The sequence below is a fragment of the Conger conger genome, chromosome 4 (assembly GCF_963514075.1).
Source record: "Conger conger chromosome 4, fConCon1.1, whole genome shotgun sequence".
Lineage (NCBI taxonomy): Eukaryota > Metazoa > Chordata > Actinopteri > Anguilliformes > Congridae > Conger > Conger conger.
The window spans coordinates 35,283,518-35,305,350 of NC_083763.1; the positions used below are offsets into that span (position 1 = coordinate 35,283,518).

Here is a 21,833-nt window from a genome sequence, read left to right on the forward strand (position 1 = left end):
AATCTGTAGCTGTTAGTTCACTTATGGCTTATTCTGTGGCGTTTCTTCATCTATGTTTATTCATTGACAGGCGAATTTGTTGACACTACCGGCGAACTTCGCTTTCCACTGTGCGGTATCTACATAAAAATAAATAAAGCAATACATTTATCCATCGGATATTGAAAGCGAAAATTGCAAAATAAAGTTTGAAAATCCAATTAAATTTCTCAGTAATCCAGTAAAAAAAAAAAAAAAAAGATAACGGTTAACCGGTTAACTGTTTAAAAAATGGGATGGTGACCGGTTACTAAAACTGATGATTTGTCACATGCCTAGTGTTAATCTACCAGCCAACAGTGCATAACACAAATGCATTGAAACTTTCATATTTACGCCTCCCTCCAGACTCTTTGATGGAAGCTCAAATAGGAGAAAAGATAGTTAGTTAATGTACTAACTGGATGAGCCGCATGTCACTCAAATCGCAATTCCTAGAAACGACCCACAACAAATAGTAAATGGTAAATGTTGGCATTTATATAGCGCCTTTATCCAAAGCGCTGTACAATTGATGCTTCTCATTCACCCATTCATACACACACTCACACACCGACGGCGATTGGCTGCCATGCAAGGCACCGACCAGCTCGTCAGGAGCATTTGGGAGTTAGGTGTCTTGCTCAGGGACACTTCGATACAGCCCGGGTGGGGGATCAAACCAGCAACCCTCCGACTGCCAGACGACTGCTCTTACTGCCTGAGCCATGTCGCCCCCGCCCACAACAAGCTAACGGGAAGTGTGGTTTTATGCATGGCTCATTCTAACAATGGACAGGCTTTACAAATGAACCCGTTTTCCCAAATCGGATTGTCCAAAACCATAAATGACTTGAATGAAGGCCGCGGTTAGATTGTATAGGTATTGCATATTTACTTGCAGATATTGATAGTAGAACGATGTATTATAATTACACAAGAAATTTGTTTATTTTGCTATTCAGAATCGGAAAATGATTCAGGCTTTCTTTGTCTTATGTTGTTGCTACAACGGAATATGACATTTTGATTGCAAAATATAAGATAGTAAACCCGTTTTCTTATCAACATATTGAGTTTATTCTCCAGTGGGTCACTGTAGTTGCATTTGATGCTGGGCTAGGTGGGGCTGTTTGACCGGAGACACCAGTGGTACGCCTTCGAAAGCAGCATTTTTATTTTTTATTTTTTTTTATTTATTTCCATTTTTTCCCTTTTTCTCCCAATTTGGTAGCCAATTGTACCTTAATCCAATTTGTGTTAGCTGGGGATACACCGCTTACGACCTCGTCCCTTTGGCAGCCCAGAGGGAGAACAACATGCCTTCTTCAAGCTGCCTCGTCTCACAGCCTGCGGCCGTAATTCCAAGGTGCACCAGGGTGCATGCACGCGGCGATCTCTGCTGAGTCCCTCCTGTTGAGCAACGAGCCAATTATGCCACTACATGCAAGCCGGCCAAACTCAGCTTTTGACAGGACCGGGAATCGAACCCTAGTCCTCGGTGTGCAACTGTAACAAACTGATGCCTGCATCAAGGTCCGTTACTTTAGCTGTGCACCACCGCAGCCCCCGAAAGCAGCATTTTAAACCTTTTCCCGCGTTGCTTAGTAATGAATTGGGAACAAAAACTTTGTTATCTCTCATCCTGCGGTTGCAGGAGCACTGAATGTCGGAGTTAAGCAGTCATAGCAGCTTTTCCCGATTGGATTAATGTTGTGTGTGTGTGTACATGTGTAATGTTTCCAATGCAAGTTGTATGTGTAATGTGTACATCTGTTTGTGTGTGTCTCAGGAAAGGAACATATTTAATCGGATCTTTGGTGGCTTCCTAATGAGGAAATCATATGAGCTTGCCTGGGCCAACGCTTGCGCCTATGGGTAAGAGCAGCACTACCACACATCTCCTGCAGGGGCAGGGTCACTATTATGGCACATGAAACAGGACTGGAGTTTGGCCATATTAGGTAATGGTGTACTCGGTAACATCACAAACAATCTCCACAGGGCAAGGGTGCAAGTATCTCAATGTACTGTTTGAAGAAGACTTTGAGAGCAGCAATATTGAGGCTATACCACAAGCTGCAAACCACTCATCAGTAGTAAAAATTGGAAGCCGCGATTACAATTTGCAAAGATGTCCAGAGATGAGCCACAAAAGTTCTGGAACTGATGATACCAAGATTAACCTCTACCTCTAAGTGATGGAAAGGCCAAAGTGTGGAGAAAGGAGGGATCTACTCATGATCCAAAACATACAAGCTCATCTGTGAACCATGGTGGAGAAAGTGTCGTGGCTTGGGCTTGAATGGCTGCTTCTGGAGTGGGCTTACTAATCTTTATTGATGATCATTTTTATTATCATGATGGTAGCAGCAGGATGAAATCAGAAGTCTGCAAAAACATTCTGTCTTCCAACTTAGAGAAATGCATCCAAAGTAATTGGGAAGAACTGCATCATGCAGCAAGACAATGACCCAAAATACACTAACACAACAAAGGACTTCATTAGGGAGAGAAAGTGGAAGGTTTTTCACTGGCCAAATCAATCACCAGACCGTAACCCAATTGAGCATGAATTTCACCTCCTGAAGAGTGCGTCACAGGCTTGATGCAGTTATTGCAAGCAAGGGATATGCTACCAAATATCAAGTGTTATTTACTTTCATTTACTCTCTGTTCCAATACTTTTGCTCACCTAAAAATTGGGTGGTCTGATACCAAAAGGTGCTATGTTCTACGTAGTTTCACAAATCTAGGTGTAAATACCAGGATATAAAAGCTGAAATTCTGAACTCTTGTCTCGTGTTTTATCTCAACCCCAAATGTATTCAGCGTAAAATCAAAACTGGAATTGCCCTTGCAGTTCCAATACTTTTGGCGGGGACTGTATGTTATGAATGCTGAAAATCTTTGGTGGTTGTTTGGGTTTATGGGGAATAGGTTTGACAAACTACATTAGAGTGTGTACAGTTGGAGACGTGATGATGACAGGCAAACAGGTTATGCTGTCTTTTGTTGAGGGGGGGTAGTTCCAGGAATATTTCTGTGGACATAGGGGTGCCAAAACTCTTGAGAAACACTGCCCCAGATGACCCCAGGATATTTTTCCCATGATGGACATGTGGCAGAAAGTCACTAATTCTGTGCACTCACTCAGGTAGTCACTCACTCAGGGACACTATATCATAGGCTGTTGTAACCCATGACACACTGCTCATAAGTGCCTGTTGCCTACAGCGCCACACATTGGTTAGGAACATTCAGAACTTGGAAAACAACTAGATAAGTAAATGTGGCTGATGATAAGTTATTGTGTTTTAACCTCATTTCATAAATCTTACCTAACCAGCACATTGTACAACTGAGATTAAGAAGCTAACCTGATTTAGAGATTAACAAGCTAACTAATCTAACCTCCTGTGCTTAATTTTCTAAATATTAGGAGCGGTGGCGGAACTTTCACGCACTAGAACCAAAAAAACTGATTTGCGATATAAACATGTAACGCCTGTGCTTCTGATATTCCTATACTCACCCTTATAAAGTTAAAAGAATTATCAAACATAATGCATATCTTGCATAATGCAAATTGTTCTCTTGTTAGTGAAATGTATTCTAGCCCTTTAATGACTAGAAACAAAACCACCAATAGGACAGTTAGGTTGGAAACCAAGCAACCTTAGTTTAGTGATTTAGGAATTCCAATTGTGTTGATAATATTGTAAACAAGGTTGTATTAATGTTACAAAATGTATATGTGTGCATTTATTTATTTATTTATTTAAACAATTAATGTGTATTTCTACCGTACTTGCATTTTAATGGGTAATGCCGTTCACTATTATACACGATAACAGGTGCTCTAATGCTAGCAAGTATGCATTTATTTGTTTATTTATTTATTTATAAACCGAGAAACATTTTTTTATGAAAACCAACAATAAACCTATTGCAATTTGCACTGTTGTGTAATTATTCAGAAAAATGCCACTATTCTATTTAGTTTTATTTTATATTATTTTTACATTATATTATTTTATATTTTGTTTTATATTAAGGTTTTCATTCTATGAAGGAGGATAATGTTTCAGTCAGTGAAAGTGCTTTTTCTGCAGAAGAAGCTTTATGTAGCTTGCTACATAATTCCCCTCATGCACAAGTCGGTGCTTTTCTGTTATCTGATTTCCTCCCTTATTGTATTGTGAGACATTGTATCATGTACATTTTTATACTTTTATGTTAGTGTCTTGCCCTTTAAAAGAAATTATAAAAATATAATAAAATAAAAAAAAGAACAGTATGTTACAACCACCAAATGCTCTCAATGAACACTTTATTAGGTATGGCATCAACAATCACAGACAGACTATAGCAATCTTTACAGTTGCTCTGTACTACTTGAGTATAAAAATACTGAATACAAAAAGTTTACATGCATGGGCTTTGCGTGCATAAGACTCTTCCTCTCTTTTCTGTTTTCTTTGGACTCTCTCGTTGCCATTCTGCTCCCGACGTGCACAGAGCCCGAGTGAGTTCTCCACAGGGACAAGGCCTCCCAGACAAAGCTTACCTCATGATAACTACAGTCTAGAGGCCTATTACCAACTAAGTGGAATCTGGTGTACGCACACGTAGCTGACCACAAGGAACTGCAGAACAACTTTTCCTCACGGAAAAAGGACATCTTTCAACGGCTGAATGGACCAGCCGACATCGTGCAGCACATGGAAAAAGACTCAAGAATACGCTCTCAAGACATCCACAATTCATGGCTCCACATTGCACCCCGCCATCCCCGGAGCCAGCAGTGCATATGGACTCAGTAAGACTGAACAACATAGCCTGTGTTTAACTTACTCTGAACTGAGATTGTGAATGTGTGTGTTTCTGTTTGTTATCAATAAAATGCCTTCTGTTAGCTGTGTGTTTACAGATACACATTTAGGATCACCGTCTTTCGTGTATGTAGAGTTAAACTAAGCACGTCTGTCCTCGCAGCTAACCCTCTAACACTCCCACTCAGAACTCTTAACTACCCTAGCAAGCTACCTGTACCTTTCCTTTGTTCAAGGGACATGTGTGCTTACATGTGCCTGCGCACCTGCACACACAAGTCCCATACCTTCTCTTACCTAGCTTCCCCATTAGCTCAAAACACTTTATGTTCTGTGTTTGTACGTCTGTTTAATAAATTTATTTTATTAAACTCGGTGTCTGTTATGGTGTCACATGAACATGGGAGCCAAGTCAAATCAGTCTTTTGAAGAACTCACAACCTTCAGCTTATCGAATATATTTTAATATTCATAATTATAATTATAAAATGTCCTCATTTTTGGTTCGATAGTTTAGATGATACTAATTTTATGAGACTGATTACTTTTTGCAGTTATATTGCGGTACCACATAATTGACGCCAAACTTGAGGATTATTAAGGATGGAATCGTCTTAATTATCAATCCTCGCAGTCAACACATAGTGTGTAAGCTTTACTTGAATGTATGTTAACTACTTAAGTGCTGTAATTGATGCCTCTGTGTTTTGCAGTGGTTGTCGACCGAACCTTGTTGCTGTTGATGACATCCTCTTCCAGAAGCCGGTGGAGATAGGCTCCCTTCTGCTTCTATCCTCACAGGTGAGACATGTCGATCGATCTGTCTTCCTGTATGTCACCTTACCTGTGAGTCAGGATTGATTAGCTTTAGTGTGATTATCTGCTCTAAGCTGCAGTGCAGCAAGTATCATGAATACTATGTCTGCTGCAGTGTTAATTTTGTTAACGAAAACTATGACGTTATGTGCCGTCAGGTGGGCTCAGGTGTGCAATGTCAATATTCTTAAAAAAAAAAAAAAACAACACACAGTAACAACAGCTATGCTGTGATGATTCTTGGAATAAATTATAATGAATCTAACACAATCTGTGTGGAGAGAATGGTTGGTATTTAATATTAAGTATGGACACTCCGGTGAAATAAAATGAGAATTAGATTTTTTGTTGACTAAAACTAGACTAAAATTAATACAATGTAAATGACTAAAATGTGATTTTGTTCGTTTTATGGCTAAAACAAATTCTAAATTTGTTCTCAAAATTAACACTGGTCTGCTGGGAAAATCAAGCAATGGAAATGGCCTCATATCTTTGCCCTGAGGATTCCCAAAATTTCTAAATGAAGTACCTTCAGCTCCTTTAAATGGTCAGTCTTTGAGAATTTTGTCCAACACCCACTAGAGACTGCACTGCAGTGGCTGTTTAACATGCTTCTCACAGCATAATATCACTATCTTGGATTACCTGAGAGTGTTGCATATAAACCCTTAGACATTTTTCTTAGGTAAGGGAAACAGTTAAGTGCTTTGCTGCAATAGTTGACGTTTTACTGTAGCAAAATTCGACCATAACCATGGATGCGTAATCTCATCGGTTACGATCACTTTTAGGCTATACAATAACATTAGGTTTTAACCCCTAACCTATGGTAGCCTAGCTATATTTTATTTTGCGAAAATATAAAATACGGAAAACAAAAAAGGAAACCGAATTGGACGGATGAGGGGAAGTGTATACTGTGGGGGAATACGTGAAAATATAAACCATTTTAAAAAGCTCAATCCAACTGTGACAGCGACCAAAAACAGGAGATGTGGGAGGAAATAAAGATTAGATTAACGCTAGAAATATAGCCGTGAAGACAATTCAGGAGGTTGTTTAAAAAATACGAGAATATGCATATCTGCGAAAAAAGAATTGAGCAATTTGGAGGGAATCCAGCAAAACCAGTGAGAACTGAAGTAATAGCTAGCTACTTAGCTACCCATAGACTATACAAGCCATAATCGATCGAGTAACGTTAAAATTACATTTTGTATTAACGTTTGAAAGCCAAATGATCAGCTACAATTCTACGGCGCTGTTGAAGCCAAACTAATGCAAGTTACATTGGTTGAAAGGAAGTGGACCACGCCCAGCCAATTTATCAGAGTCCACGAAAATGGTCAAATACTCTTGGGAAGGACTCATTGGTTCTGGCTGGTATCCCAGGTGGTTTAGAGAGGACTCAGTTGTGGACTACCTGAACCGATGGAGTAGCAGAGTGAGAGTCAGTTGCGAAGTAACTCTGAAATATGAAATAAAAGAGTATGCCTAGTATAATCACTCTCTTCTCTGTAGACATGGCACTGCTTTGAAAATTTTAGCAAAAAACCGCAGTGCAATTAAAAGTTGTAATATATACACGGTATGTTGGGTGATCTCGTAAATAGATTTACGTCCAAATCTTTTTTCAAGAAAGAACATTTTCTTCCTCCAATGGCTAAAAAACTCAGCTATTCCTTCGTTGACCGAGACTTAAGGTAATCTGTAGCTAACCTTAAATTTTACAGAGGGAAATTATCGTTAAGGTGTTTTATACTACACACAGGCTTTTAACGGATTACTTACGGGGAAATGCAATGCTTAAGGGTATTTTTGAGGGTTTCTGACATTTCACTTCAGGAAAGCCTTAAGACACACTTAAGGGTTTGTTGTGCAACTCTCTTAAATTTAAGGGAAACTTAAGGGACACCTTAAGGGGAAATTACAATTAAGGTGTTTTATGTAACCAGGCACATAGCTTTGAAATAAATTCAACTTATTTTCTGAACACCTGTAATGTGTTGCAATATGAAAATGTACAGAATAGAGAACTTACTACACTAGACCACAGACTCAGTCACAGCAGGTGGCCATTTACCTGGGTGGCGTGCCATATACACACCCGCCAGCATGCACAATACAGGCACACAGACACACACCAGTACTCCACCCTCTAGAAAGGAAAGACAAACAAATACCAATATTGAAATAAATTTTTCTATATAGTTATACAGTTGCATATACAATCTTAACCTTGGAGGCTTAATTGACCGTGGAATGATTGTTGGTGGCAGATTGTGGTTTGAGTATCTCAGAAACTCCTGATCTCCTGGAATTTTCATGCATACTAGTCTCGAGCACAGGTTCTGCAGACAGGAAGGTGACAGAATCCCAAATACCCACACATTACAACAGTGGTATGCAGAAGAGTCATGTAGTCATGTAGTCATCACATTTATTAACAGTCAGATTGACATATCACCAGCCGTGTCCAGTTCCACAAAATTTAAAACCGAAGCTGTATCCCTGCGTGATGACACTGAAGAACCCAATGAAACGTTCTTGAATTATTCCAACAGCTGAACTATGGACAGCTGAGCTTCACTCAAGTGATAGTAGGTGATGTATTAGCTCATGTATTTGCCATACAAAAAAGGAGGCGCAAGAACTTCACTCTTTATCTCGTACCTACAGTTGCTTACATTTTATTATCATTTTCTATGGTATTGGACATGCCAGAAAACACAGTGGACGACCTAAAATGAGCAGCCAGAATGTTGTCATCGCAGGAAAAAACTTCAGTCAGCTCTTTATAGTTCAGCTTCAGCTCCCCGTTATCCAAACTTTCACTCTCGTCCCCCCAAAATGCCAGCTCCTGATCACCCAAGAATGAAATCGCATCAATTCCTGAAAATTGCACGGGTTTTCCGCACCATTCCGTTATGGTTTGCTAATTGGATACTGGCACTTTCATCAATGAAATGCTCAATTGGCACATTTTCCAACATGCTTAATTGCACTGTTGCACTGACCTGCTCTTTAGATTTAGCATGAATCTTAACAGACCTGTGGAAATATAAATCATCAAAGCCATCTTGCAAACTTTGAAGTGGTCTTCTGCAGCAGTGCACTTATATACAGTTGTGTTCAAGAAAATAGCAGTACATCAGCTAACTGATGAACCACTGTTATTAGTAGTAGTGATATTTATGAATGGCAAATACTTTACATGTAGATGTAGTAGTGCAATAGAAAAACAACAGACCCAACTGTCATGACATGCATGCTGCTTGTTCTGAGTAATTGACTCATTCATTGAAAGGGGTGTGTTCAAAATAATAGCAGTGTGGAGTTTAATTAGAGAATTCATTCATTCTGTGAAAAAACAGGTGTCATTGTCCTTTATTGAGGAAGAAGGGAAGCAAATGTTTCACACATTGTTAGCAATTCAGAAGGAAATATATTTTATAAGTATGTAAACATTATTTGGAGGAACAACATCATTTGATGAAAAAGTTGATTGGAGAGGGGAAAACATATAAAGAAATGCAGCAAATTATAGGATGCTCAGCTAAAATGATCGCATATGCTTTAAAATGGCAACAGAAACCTGATACAAGCGGAAGAAAACAAGCAACTCCTGGATCGAAGAATAGTCAGAGTGGCAAAGATTCAGCCATTCATCAGCTCCAGAAAGATCAAAGATGATCTACAATTACCTGTAAGTGCTGCTACAGTCAGAAGACATTTGATCGAAGCTAAGCTGTCAGCAAGAAGCCCCCGTAAAGTACCATTATTGAAAAAAAAGGCAGGTGGAGAATTGGTTAAAATTTGCCATGGAACACATCGATTGGCCCAAAGAGAAATGGCGTAACATTCTGTGGACTGATGAGAGTAAAATAGTTATTTTCGGGTCTCGTGGTCCTCAACAGTACATCGGATGACCCCCAGTGAAGACAGTGAAGCATGGTGGCACAAAAATCATGGTATGGGGATGTTTTTCATACTACGGTGTTGGGTTCGTATACCAGAGATCATGGATCAGTTTGAATACATACAAAATACTTGAAGAGATTATGTTGCTGTGTGCCGAAGAGGAAACGCCCCTAAAATGGGTGTTTCAGTGAGACAACGACCCTAAACACTGAAGTAAGCGAGCAACATCTTGGTTCCAGACCAAAAGGATTGAGGTAATGGAGTGCCCGGCTCAATTCCTCAACCTCAACCCGACTGAAAAGTGGTGGGGTGACATTAAAAATGCAGTTTCTGAAGCAAAACCCAAAAATTCACAGGAACTGTGGAATGTAGTTTGTTCATCCTGGGCTGAAATATCTGTTTCTAGGTGCCAGAAGTTGGTTGACTCGATGCAACTCAGATTGAAAAACAATGGTTATGCAAGTAAATATTAGTTCAGTAATTTAAAGTGAAGTTAAATCTTCAAAGATGTATTCAGTTTATTCAGTTTGAAGAGAGTTTGAAGAGAAAAATGTCGACACTGCCATTTTTCTGAACAGATTAATATTCCTTTTCTTTGCTTCCTGTAAAAGAATAACCCAGACTTGATCAAATTAGCTAATGCTTTGATTTGGAATTGAATGTGTAATGTTTCCACTACATTTGAAATATTGAACTAAAAGCTATTAAAAAATATTTGCACTTTTAACTCACCGCTATTTCTTTGAACACAACTGTAACACACAGGACCAGCTATACCTGCGGATAGCTACTTGTCCCCTTTTTGATAGCGTGATTATTTGAAACTTTGATTGACCGAAACCTTGTTGGATCAATTTCATTTTCGATCTGAATTTTTAGTGTTTAACAACCTTTCGCAACCTTTCCTCAAAGCTCATGGATGGAAAATTTATTTTCGTAATTCCGTAATTTAATTGAAACTTTCATATATTCTAGATTCATTTAACATAAAATGAAATTTTTTTTTGTTTTAATCAGCCTCTGGCACTGCTGAGGTGTTATGAAAGCCCAGGTTGCTTTGATAGCGGCCTTCAGCACGTCTGTATTGTTGGGTCTGGTGTTTCATCTTCCTCTTGACAATACCTCATAGATTCTCTATGGAGTTCAGGTCAGGCGAGTTGGCTAGCCAATCAAGCACAGTAATACCATGGTCAGAAAAGCAGTTCCTAGTAGTTTTGGCACTGTGGGCAGGTACCAAGTCCTGCTGGAAAAGGAAATCAGCATCTCCATAAAGCTTGTCAGCAGACGGAAGCATGAAGTGCTTTAGAATATCCTGGCAGACGGCTGCGTTGACTCTGGACTTGATAAAACGCAGTGGACCAACACCAGCAGATGACATGGCACCTCAAATCATCACTGACTGTGGAAACTTCACACTGGACTTCAAGCAACTTGGTTTCTGTGCCTCTCCACTCTTCCTCCAGACTCTGGGACCTTGATTTCCAAATGAAATGCAAAATTTACTTTCATCTGAAAAGAGGACATTGGACCACTGAGCAACAGTCTAGTTCTTTTTCTCCTTAGCCCAGGTAAGACGCTTCTGACATTGTCTCTGTTTCAGGAGTGGCTTGACACTAGGAATGTGATACTTGGAGCCCATTTCCTGGACACTTCTGTGCGTCGTGGCTCTTGATGCACTGACTCCAGCCTCAGTCCACTCCCTGTGAAGCTCCCCCAAGTTCTTGAATCGGTTTGCTTGACAATCCTTTCAAGGCTGCGGTCATCCCTGTTGCTTGTAAAACTTTTCCTACCAAACTTTTCCCTTCCTGTCAACTTTCCATGAATGTGCTTTGATACAGCACTCTGCGAACAGCCAGCTCTTCCAACAATGACCTTCTGTGGCTTACCCTCCTTGTGGAGAGTGTCAAAGAGTGTCTTCTGGACAACTGTCAAGTCAGCAGTCTTCCCCATGATTCCCCATGACCAAGTATAGAGTGAACATACTTTTCAGAAGGTCGACATTTCTGTATTATAAATCCTTTTTTTTGATTGGTTATGTAATATTTTGAGATGCTGGATTTTTCATGAGCTATATCCCGAAATCAAGTTTCAAACAAAAAAGGCTTGAAATATTTCGCTGGTTAACATTTCCAAATCCAAACTGAGCCTGTTTAGAGGGGAGCAGCTTTAAAAAGCAGTTGCAGGTTTTGCAAATAGTTGCATTTTATCAGGTTTTTCTAAAGCCTAAAACAATATGAATAATTCAACCTGCTGACTAGGATCAGCAGGTTTGGTTCCTTGTCAGAAAAACATTGGAATAAAATGAAAAATTATCACAAGTTGTAGAAACTTTTTATATTGTATTGGCTATATCCTAAGAGAAGCTACATGTAGATACAACAAACCCTCAAGGATTTTATTCAGATTAGCTAGCTAGTTAGCGATCTAATTATAATTTGGGAACAGATAATTTATTGGTTAAATCTTGGCAGCGCACAGGAACCAGCATCTTGCTTTTATAAATCAGTTGGCCAGTTAACGTGCTGCAGCTATAAACATGCTCAATAAGCTAACGATGAAGGGAGGCAAAGTCCATCCATTTTGGATGGCTAAACAAAATAAATAAATATTTAAAAGAAATAAATGACTAACGTATATGATGGTTACGGATCCAGCCTGCTGTTAGCGCTTGAATCGCAGTGAAACACCCACTGTAAACCAATAACTGGCAGTTGCTGCTCTAGTAAAGGCTCTCAGGGGTTTCTGGGAATGGCCCAGAGGTGCAAAATTGGCAGCAGCATGGAAAAAATAATACGTCACCCAAAAGAGAACCTGCCCCTCCAATTGAACCCCGTATGCGTAGAACCACAGTATGCGTGTGATCAAGTCGAGTGATTGCAAGATGCACTTCTGTCCTTAATGCATATGCATTTAAGGGTGGATCACGCAAGTCAAGGGCGTAAATATTATGAGTGAAGCTGATTATTTATTCTGGTGAATTGTGAAATTTCTCTGCCTATATAGAGCATGTACATAAGTGTTCACAGCCTTTGCCATGAAGCTCAAAATTGAGCTCAGGTGCATCCTGTTTCCACTGATCAACCTTGAGATGTTTCTACAGCTTAATTGGAGTCCACCTGTGGTAAATTCAGTTGATTGGACATGATTTGGAAAGGCACACACCTGTCTAGATAAGGTCCCACAGTTGACAGTGCATGTCAGAGCACAAACCAAGCATGAAGTCAAAGGAATTGTCTGTAGACCTCCGAGACAGGATTGTCTCGAGGCACAAATCTGGGGAAGGGTACAGAAAAATTTCTGCTGCTTTGAAGGTCCCAATGAGCACAGTGGCCTCCTATCATCCATAAATGGAAGAAGTTCGGAACCACCAGGACTCTTCCGAGAGCTGGCCGCCCGTCTAAACTGAGCAATCGGGGGAGAAGGGCCTTAGTCAAGGAGGTGACCAAGAACCCGATGGTCACTCTGTCAGAGCTCCAGCGTTCCTCTGTGGAGAGAGGAGAACCTTCCAGAAGGACAACCATCTCTGCATCAATCCACCAATCAGGCCTGTATGGTAGAGTGGCCAGACGGAAGCTACTCCTTAGTAAAAGGCACATGGCAGCCCGTCTGGAGTTTGCCAAAGGGCACCTGAAGGACTCTCAGACCATGAGAAACAAAATTCTCTGGTCTGATGAGACAAAGATTGAACTCTTTGGCTGAATGCCAGGCGTCATGTTTGGAGGAAACCAGGCACCGCTCATCACCTGGCCAATACCATCCCTACAGTGAAGCTTGGTGGTGGCAGCATCATGTTGTGGGGATGTTTTTCAGCGGCAGGAACTGGGAGACTAGTCAGGATTGAGGGAAAGATGAATACAGCAATGTACAGAGACATCCTGGATGAAAACCTGCTCCAGAGCGCTCTTGACCTCAGACTGGGGTGACGGTTCATCTTTCAGCAGGACAACGACCCTAAGCACACAGCCAAGATATCAAAGGAGTGGCTTCAGGACAACTCTGTGAATGTCCTTGAGTGGCCCAGCCAGAGCCTAGACTTGAATCCGATTGAACATCTCTGGAGAGATCTGAAAATGGCTGTGCACCGACGCTCCCCATCCAACCTGATGGAGCTTGAGAGGTGCTGCAAAGAGGAATGGGCGAAACTGCCCAAAGATAGGTGTGCCGAGCCGCGGTGGCGCAACAGGCTAAGACGCAGCAGACTTGCGGTTGCAGTTTGCTGCAGTTGCACACCGGGGACCGGGGTTCGATTCTTGGCCGGCTCACGTTGGGCAGCAATAATTGGCTCGCTGCTCCAGAGGGAGGGACTTAGATCGTTATTAGGTTATTAGATCGCCGCACAATAAGCACCTCGGGCGCCTCAGAATCACGGCAACGGGCACGAGACGGCTTGAAGAAGGTGTGTCGCTCTCATTCGGGCCGCCGAGGGACGCGGTACGGGCGGTACATCTAATACGACTACCTCCAATTGAATCAGACGAGGTACAATTGGCTACCAAATTGGGAGAAAAAGGGAAAAATCTGGGAAAAAAAAAGAAAAGAAAAAAGATAGGTGTGCCAAGCTTGTGGCATCATATTCAAAAAGAATTGAGGCTGTAATTGGTGCCAAAGGTGCATCAACAAAGTATTGAGCAAAGGCTGTGAATACTTATGTACATGTGATTTCTTAGTTTTTGCCAAAATTTCAAAAAAAACTTCTTTCATGTTGTCATTATGGGGTGTTGTGTGTAGAATTTTGAGGAAAAAAATGAATTTATTCCATTTGGGAATAAGGCTGTAACATAACAAAATGTGGGAAAAGTGAAGCACTGTGAATACTTTCTGGATGCACTGTAGAGTCACTATCAATTGTAACCTAAAATAGAGGAGCACACCCTGATAATCGGATTACCAGGGTGTGCTCCTGATTCCTAATTCTCAATTTTTGGGCACCCTCCTTGAACTACCAGTCAGTAAAGCAGTCTCCCTGTATTCCATAATAATAACTTTACATTACATTAATGGCATTTGGCAGACGCTCTTATCCAGAGCGACGAACAACAAAGTGAATACCCATAACCAGGGATAAGTGCGCTGAAAGACCCTAGAGGGGAAGTACAATTTCAACTGCTACCTGCACAACAAAGATAAGGACCAGGGCCTATTTGAATTATTTTTTTATTTTTTTTTAAACAAACAAACAAAGCAAAAGTATGAGCAAACCCCTTAACTAGCCAAACACTGCTTACCTAGCCAAACTAAAAATACTTAGGCATACTCAGGCAGAGATACGGGCTGAAACCTGCGTATCAGATGGTGGGAATGAGATGAAGAGTTGGGTATCGTCCGCATAGCAGTGGTAGGATAGACCATGTGCAGTGATAACGGGGGCAAGGGAACGAGTCTAAAGAGAAAAAAGAAGCGGGCCTAGGACTGAGCCCTGGGGAACTCCTGTGGCAAGGGGCCGAGGTGTCGATACCGTACCAGCCCAGGCAGCCTGGAAGGAGCGACAAGAGAGATAGGACTCAATCCCGTCCAGGGCTGTGCCACAGATGCCCGTTGTTGACAGGGCGGACAGGAGAATGGAGTGATCCAGTGTCGAAGGCAGCAGAGAGATCTAGAAGAATGAGGACAGAGGAGAGGGAGGCTGCTCGTGCAGCATGTAGTGATTCACTGACGGAGAGGAGCGTGGTCTCTGTCGAGTGACCAGATCTGATGCCAGACTGATGGGGGTCTAGCAGGTTGTTGTTAGAAAAGAAGAAAGTTGACTAGAAGCAGCTTGTTCTATGGTTTTAGATAGAAAAGGTAGAAGAGATACCGGGCGGTAGTTCTGGATGATGGAGGGATCCAGAGTAGGCTTTTTTAGTAGTGGGGTGGCCCTCTTGGAGGATGCTGGAAAACAGCCAGAAGACAGGGAGGAGACAAATGGGAGAATGTCAGGTGTGATAGTCTGGAGAAGAGAAGAGGGGATAGGGTCAAGGGCACAGGTTGTAGGGCGGTGGGAGAGCAGGAGTTTAGAAACTTCAGAGTCTGTAAGGGGGGAGAAAGTGGAAAAGGAATGGATGGGCCTAGAGGGGGGGAAGGGCACAGAGAGGGCGGCGGTGGTTGTAAAGGATCTGCGGATGTCTGTGACCTTCTCATCGAAAAACTCTGCAGTCAGCAGCGAAGGAAGACTGAGGTGGAGGAGGCGGTGTGCTGAGGAGAGAGGAGAAAATACAGTTTCCGGGGGTTAGAAGTGAAGTTCTGTATTTTACTTTGGCGGCAGTGACAGCAGAAGAGAATGCTGCCAGGAGAGACTGGTAAGTTATGAGGTCTGAAGGGTCTCTGGATTTCCCCCACTTCCTCTCTGCTGCGCGGAGGTTGGCCCTGGAGGTACGAAGGGCGTCAGATATCCAAGGACTGGGAGGGGATGTGCGAGGTGGCTTTGAGACGGGGGACAGAGAGAGTCAAAGGCGGAGGAGAGAGATGAAAGGAGAGTGGCAGATGCAGAGTCAGTGGGGAGTTTGGAGAAGGATTCGAGAGGAGGGGGTGACAGTGGTGGCAAAGGAAGAGGGTGAGAGGGAGTGGAGGTTACGGTGGGCTGAGGAAGTGTGGGTGGGAGGAGGGGGCGGAGGATGGGGAGGAAGAGGGAGGGAGAATGATATCAAGTGGTGATCAGATGTATGCAGAGAGGTAACCGTGAAATCAGAGCGTGAGCAGTTCCTCACAAAGACAAGGTCTTGGACATTGCCTGCCTTGTGGGTTGGAGGAGACTGTTGCAGGGAGAGGCCGAAGGAGTGGAGTAGTGGTAGAAAGGCAGCAGCCTGGGAGGCTTCAAGGTGGATGTTGAAATCTCCAAGGAGAATCAGTGGGGTGCCATCCTCAGGGAAGGAGCTGAGAAGGGTGTCTAGCTCATCCAGGAAGCTTCCCATGGGCCCTGGAGGACGATAGATAACTGCAATAAAAAGGTTAGTAGGGTAGGATACTGCAACAGAGTGGAATTCAAAAGTGGATATGGACAGGTCAGAGAGGGGGAGAACAGAGAATTTCCATGAGGGGGAAATTAAAAGACCAGTACCACCGCCACGGCCAGAAGGCCGGGGAGTGTGAGAGAAGGAGAAGGAGAAGGAGGATGAGAGGACAGAGGGAGTGGCGGTGTTGTCAGGTGTGATCCAGGTCTCAGTTAGGGCAAGGAATTGTAGGGACTGGAGGGAGGCATATGCGGGGATAAAGTCAGCCTTTCGAGTGGCAGACTGGCAGTTCCATAGTCCCCCTGTGACCACAAAGTCCTCACAGGGGGTCAGCGGGGGGTAGCTGAGGTTGGAGGGGTTCCAACACCGTGGAGGCCCACGTCGCAGGGGGCGTCTTCGAGGGAGACTGGGATGGGGTGAAACATAACATAACAAACTGGGACGCAACATATCATATCATAATTATGCACTTACTGACTAACGACAAGTTTCCTGAGTCTAATATACTCAGCGTCGCTCTGAGCACACCTATTTGAATTGCCTACAATCGCTTACAAGGAATATCAAGGCTAATCTATTGACAAATTCCAGTGCTATTTAAAACAAACGTTCAATCACTTGACAGGTATGCAACCAGTTTCAGTGATTAACACAGTGATAAAAACAAACTAGCTCTAGCCCTAACCTCTGCTGTTTAAAATAGCAATTACAAATTGACTTTACCGTGTCTAGTGGACGGCCCGCAGCAATGCCAGCACACCTGGTTAAAATTATGCACTTACTGACTAACGACAAGTTTCCTGAGTCTAATATACTCAGTGTCGCTCTGAGCACACCTATTGGAATTGCCTACAATCGCTTACAAGGAATATCAAATCAAGGCTAATCTATTGACAAATTCCAGTGCTATTTAAAACAAACGTTCAATCACTTGACAGGTATGCAACCAGTTTCAGTGATTAACACAGCGATAAAAACAAACTAGCTCAAGCCCTAACCTCTGCTGTTTAAAATAGCAATTACAAATTTACTTTACCGCGTCTAGTGGATGGCCCGCAGCGATACCAGCACACATGGTTAAAATTATGCACTTACTTAACATTAGAATCATGGCGACATTGGCTCAGGTGGTAAGAGCAGTCATCTGGCAGTCGGAGGGCTCCCAGTTTGATCCCAAACTGCGTGCGTCGAAGTGTCTTAAATTCCCCTTTAATGTAATTTCATTCATTTCAGGCAGACTGCGACCACACCAACACACTCTTGTCAGGCCGCATTTTGCGCTGCAAGCTTCGTGTATGTAAATGTCCCCAATGTATTTATGTTTATGGTACCTTTGCGATTTGGCAGACAGAAAAGCTAATGTTTGATATTAAAATTAAATTTATTAAAACATTTGTATTCAAATATTCTTTTTTTTTTTGTGGCACAGGGTTCTACTGGTCCTTCCTCTTTCTGCCTCCTGTGTCTTATCTGCCAGGCTTTTCAGATTCCTCTATGGAATTATGCTGTCCCTACAATTTAAACCATAGATGAAACTGGATTGTATTAGCTTATATGATTTCACTTTCACGGCCAAGGAAATTCCATGATCACAACTGTGGCTTGAATCTGCCATTAGATCCCTGCTTTATCAAGTTTGTCAAGAGACCTGTAATATAGCTTGTACATGGTTAGATTTGTCTCTTCCCTGCAGGTTTGCTACACACAGGACAAGTATATCCAGGTCCGAGTTCACACGGAGGTGCTTGACCCCTTGACAGGTCAGCACAACACCACCAACATCTTCCATTTTACCTTAAGCTCCCCGGTGGATGTACCAGCAATCATTCCTAGGAGTTACGGAGGTAAGACAGCTCTTCTCCTGTCCTGTTGTGTGGATGGTCTGTAATTCCTGTATTATTTGTCAGCAGCATGATCTGATCTGCAATTGCTCTTTTTCTGTACGGTCTCTGCAGTAATTGTTTTTTCAATCTTTTTATTTTTTATGAGGGGTGTATGGTCACACCTGTAATCCTTGTCACTAGCCTCGTTAGAGGCAATTTAATTACAGAAGAGATGGTACACTAGGTGGCCATGTTTCTAATGTTAAGTTATTATGGAATACAGGGAGACATTGGTAGAGGGTGCCCAAAAATTCATCAGAATTAGGAATCAGGAGCACACCCTGATAATCTGATATATCAGGGTGTGCCCCTTTATTTTAGGTTGCATCATGTAGAGCATCTTCAACAGAAAAAAAAATTCAGTGTAGGTTGAGCTTCATGCAAATGCAAATACACCCATAACATAAGACAGCTCTAACAGACTGAACAGTAATGGCTGTTCAATGTGAGGATGCATCCATATGGTGAACATTGATTACAGTTGTCTCCCTGTATATCATGATGACGTGGAGTGTTTATGTTTATGTGCACTGTCAAACATGCATCTTTACCATCTCTCAACAGAGATCACCTTCAGGAGTATGAGCGTTACCTGGCCATCTAAAGGCAGGTGAATGCACTACAAGAATGCAACATGATATTTTTCTCTTGGTTTACCTGCAGAGTCTATGCTGTACCTGGATGGAAAGAGGCACTTGGACGTGGTAGTGAGCAGCCAATGATGTATTGAACTGTCACAGGATGACCTTCCAAGAAGCTTACTGCCAAATCCTTGCTAAATCCCTGCTTACCCAAACTCTGGGTGTGTGCGTGTGAGATATTGTGCATTAGACCAAGGTTTGCTTTCGTATCATTCACAAAATACACTGTAGTTTCTCTTTTTTCAGTCAGCAGTTGTGTGTTATAAATCATTTTCACATGTACAATGTTTAGGGGCCATTTGTGAATGAGAGCCGAAGCATTTTGGAATAGTTAACATTCATGGAAATTCAATGTCGGTGAGAACAAAGCATTATTGGATGCTTGCCTTGTTTCACTAAGACATCTATCAAGCAACATTATATTTTACTACAGTGCCGTGAAAGAGTAAAAAATGCGAATGGTTTCAGATCTTTAGAATATCATATTAGGGAACCTGAGTAACGGGAAAAACACTTAACGTTAAAAATGATTTTTTCATTTGTTTACTGAAAAAAGTTATGAAACCCCTGTATCGCCCATGTAAGAAAGTAATTGCACTCTTAACACGATGGTTGCACCACCTAATCCGCAGTAACTGCAACCAAACACTTTCTAGAATTTGACATGTCTTTCACAACACTGTTGTGCAATATTCCACTCTTCTTGCAGAATAATTTCACCCTGTTTCTTGACACAAGCTTGAAACTTGCATACCCAAAATCAAATGGTTACTATTCTTGAACCCTTTTGACAACACCTATAATCACTGTCTTCCCTTTGGGGTTTGTTTTCTAAAAGTTATTATTACTTTAAGTATTATTAAAGGAAAGTTACTGAAGCTCAAACACAGTGCATGTGGATGATCTTTTTCTCACTGAAAAGATTTTATTTTATAGTGGATACAGATTATTGTGGCAGTGCCTGCCGTGCTTCTAAGCACAATGGAGCCACAGCCAAAACAGAAATCACCTTTCAAATTTGATCACAATATCTCCAAACATTTGTCTGCATTGTTTTTTTAAGCTAATGGCAGATAATGGCAGCAAATGTGTATGCTAGAGAATACCATGTCAAGTTTTGTGATGGACTGATTTTTTTCTTATTCATCCAATATGTGTCTTTACAGTATGAACATTTCTAATTGCTGCATGCTGCTTGGACCACAATAATTATCCCTTGCAGTTATATTTATCAATTCAATTTGGTTAATTGGTTGACCACCTAAGGGGGCAATTGGTAACCTTTTTCATTAAATGAAATGCTTTAAAAAATGTGTTTTGTGTTTACTCTGTTTCCTTTTGTCTAATATTACAGTTGTGTTCAAGAAAATAGCAGTGTAACATCAGTAACCACTATGAATCACTATTATTAGTAGTAGTGATATTTCTGCATGGCAAGTACCTTGCTTGTAGATGTAGTAGTGTAATAGAAAAACAACAGACCCAACTGTCATGACATGCACGCTGCTTGTTCTGAGTAATTGACTCATTCATTGAAAGGGGTGAGTTCAAAATAATAGCAGTGTGGAGTTTAAATCGAGAATTCATTCATTCTGTGAAAAAACAGGTGTCATTGTCCTTTATTGAGGAAGAAGGGAAGCAAATGTTTCACACATTGTTAGCAATTCAGAAGGAAATATATTTTATAAGTATGTAAACATTATTTGGAGGAACAACATCATTTGATGAAAAAGTTGATTGGAGAGGGGAAAACATATAAAGAAATGCAGCAAATTATAGGATGCTCAGCTAAAATGATCGCATATGCTTTAAAATGGCAACAAAAACCTGAAACAAGCGGAAGAAAATGAGCAACTCCTGTTAAAATGGATCGAAGAATAGTCAGAATGGCAAAGATTCAGCCATTCATCAGCTCCAGAAAGATCAAAGATGATCTACAATTACCTGTAGGTGTTGTTACAGTCAGAAGACATTTGATCGAAGCTAAGAAGCCCCCGTAAAGTACCATTACTGGAAAAAAAGGGCAGGTGCAGAATCAGTTAAAATCTGCCATGGAACACGTCGATTGGCCCAAAGAGAAATGGCGTAGCATTCTTTGGACTGATGAGAGTAAAATTGTTCTTTTTGGGTCAGTACGTCAGATGACCCCCGGGTACTGATTTCAAGCTATAGTACACCGTGAAGACAGTGAAGCATGGTGGCACAAAAATTATGGTATGGGGATGTTTTTCATACTTTTGAATACATCAAAATACTTGAAGAGATTATGTTGCTGTATGCCGAAGAGGAAATGCCAAACACACAAGTAAGCGAGCAACATCTTGGTTCCAGACAAAACGGATTGAGGTAATGGAGTGCCCAGCTCAGTCCCTCAACCCCACTGAAAAGTGGTGGGGTGACATTAAAAATGCAGTTTCTGAAGCAAAACCCAAAAATTCACGGTAACTGGAATGTAGTTTGTTCATCCTGGGCTGAAATACCTGTTTCTAGGTGCCAGAAGTTGGTTGACTTCATGCAACGCAGAGTTATCAAAAACAATGGTTATGCAAGTAAATATTAGTTCAGTAATTTAAAGTGAAGTTAAATCTTGAAAAATGTTTTCAGTTTTACAGTTTGAAGAGAGTTTGAAGAGAGTTTGAAGAGAAAAATGTTGACTGCCATTTTTTTGAATGGATTAATATTTATTTTCTTTGCTATAAGAATAACGCTTTGATTTGGAATTGAATGTGTAATATTTCCACTACATTTGAAATATTGAACTAAAAGCTAATAAAAAATATTTGCACTTTT

The 21,833-nt window shown here is 41.4% G+C and overlaps 1 protein-coding gene across 5 annotated transcripts in view; it reads left to right on the top strand.

Moving 5' to 3' along the window:
• Positions 1–21,833, top strand: part of LOC133125869 (acyl-coenzyme A thioesterase 9, mitochondrial-like) — a 61,903-nt gene extending 40,070 nt beyond the window's left edge. For 4 of the 5 annotated variants that reach the window (XM_061237560.1, XM_061237561.1, XM_061237557.1 and 1 more), the window contains 4 exons: positions 1,811–1,896; positions 5,567–5,654; positions 18,213–18,363; positions 19,066–21,833. In XM_061237560.1, coding sequence (XP_061093544.1) covers positions 1,811–1,896; positions 5,567–5,654; positions 18,213–18,363; positions 19,066–19,124 — 384 coding nt within the window. In that variant the 3' untranslated portion in view covers positions 19,125–21,833. Of the gene's footprint in view, positions 1–1,810; positions 1,897–4,539; positions 4,841–5,566; positions 5,655–18,212; positions 18,364–19,065 lie in introns of those variants that run through there. The other variant, XR_009708475.1, reaches the window with a different exon arrangement.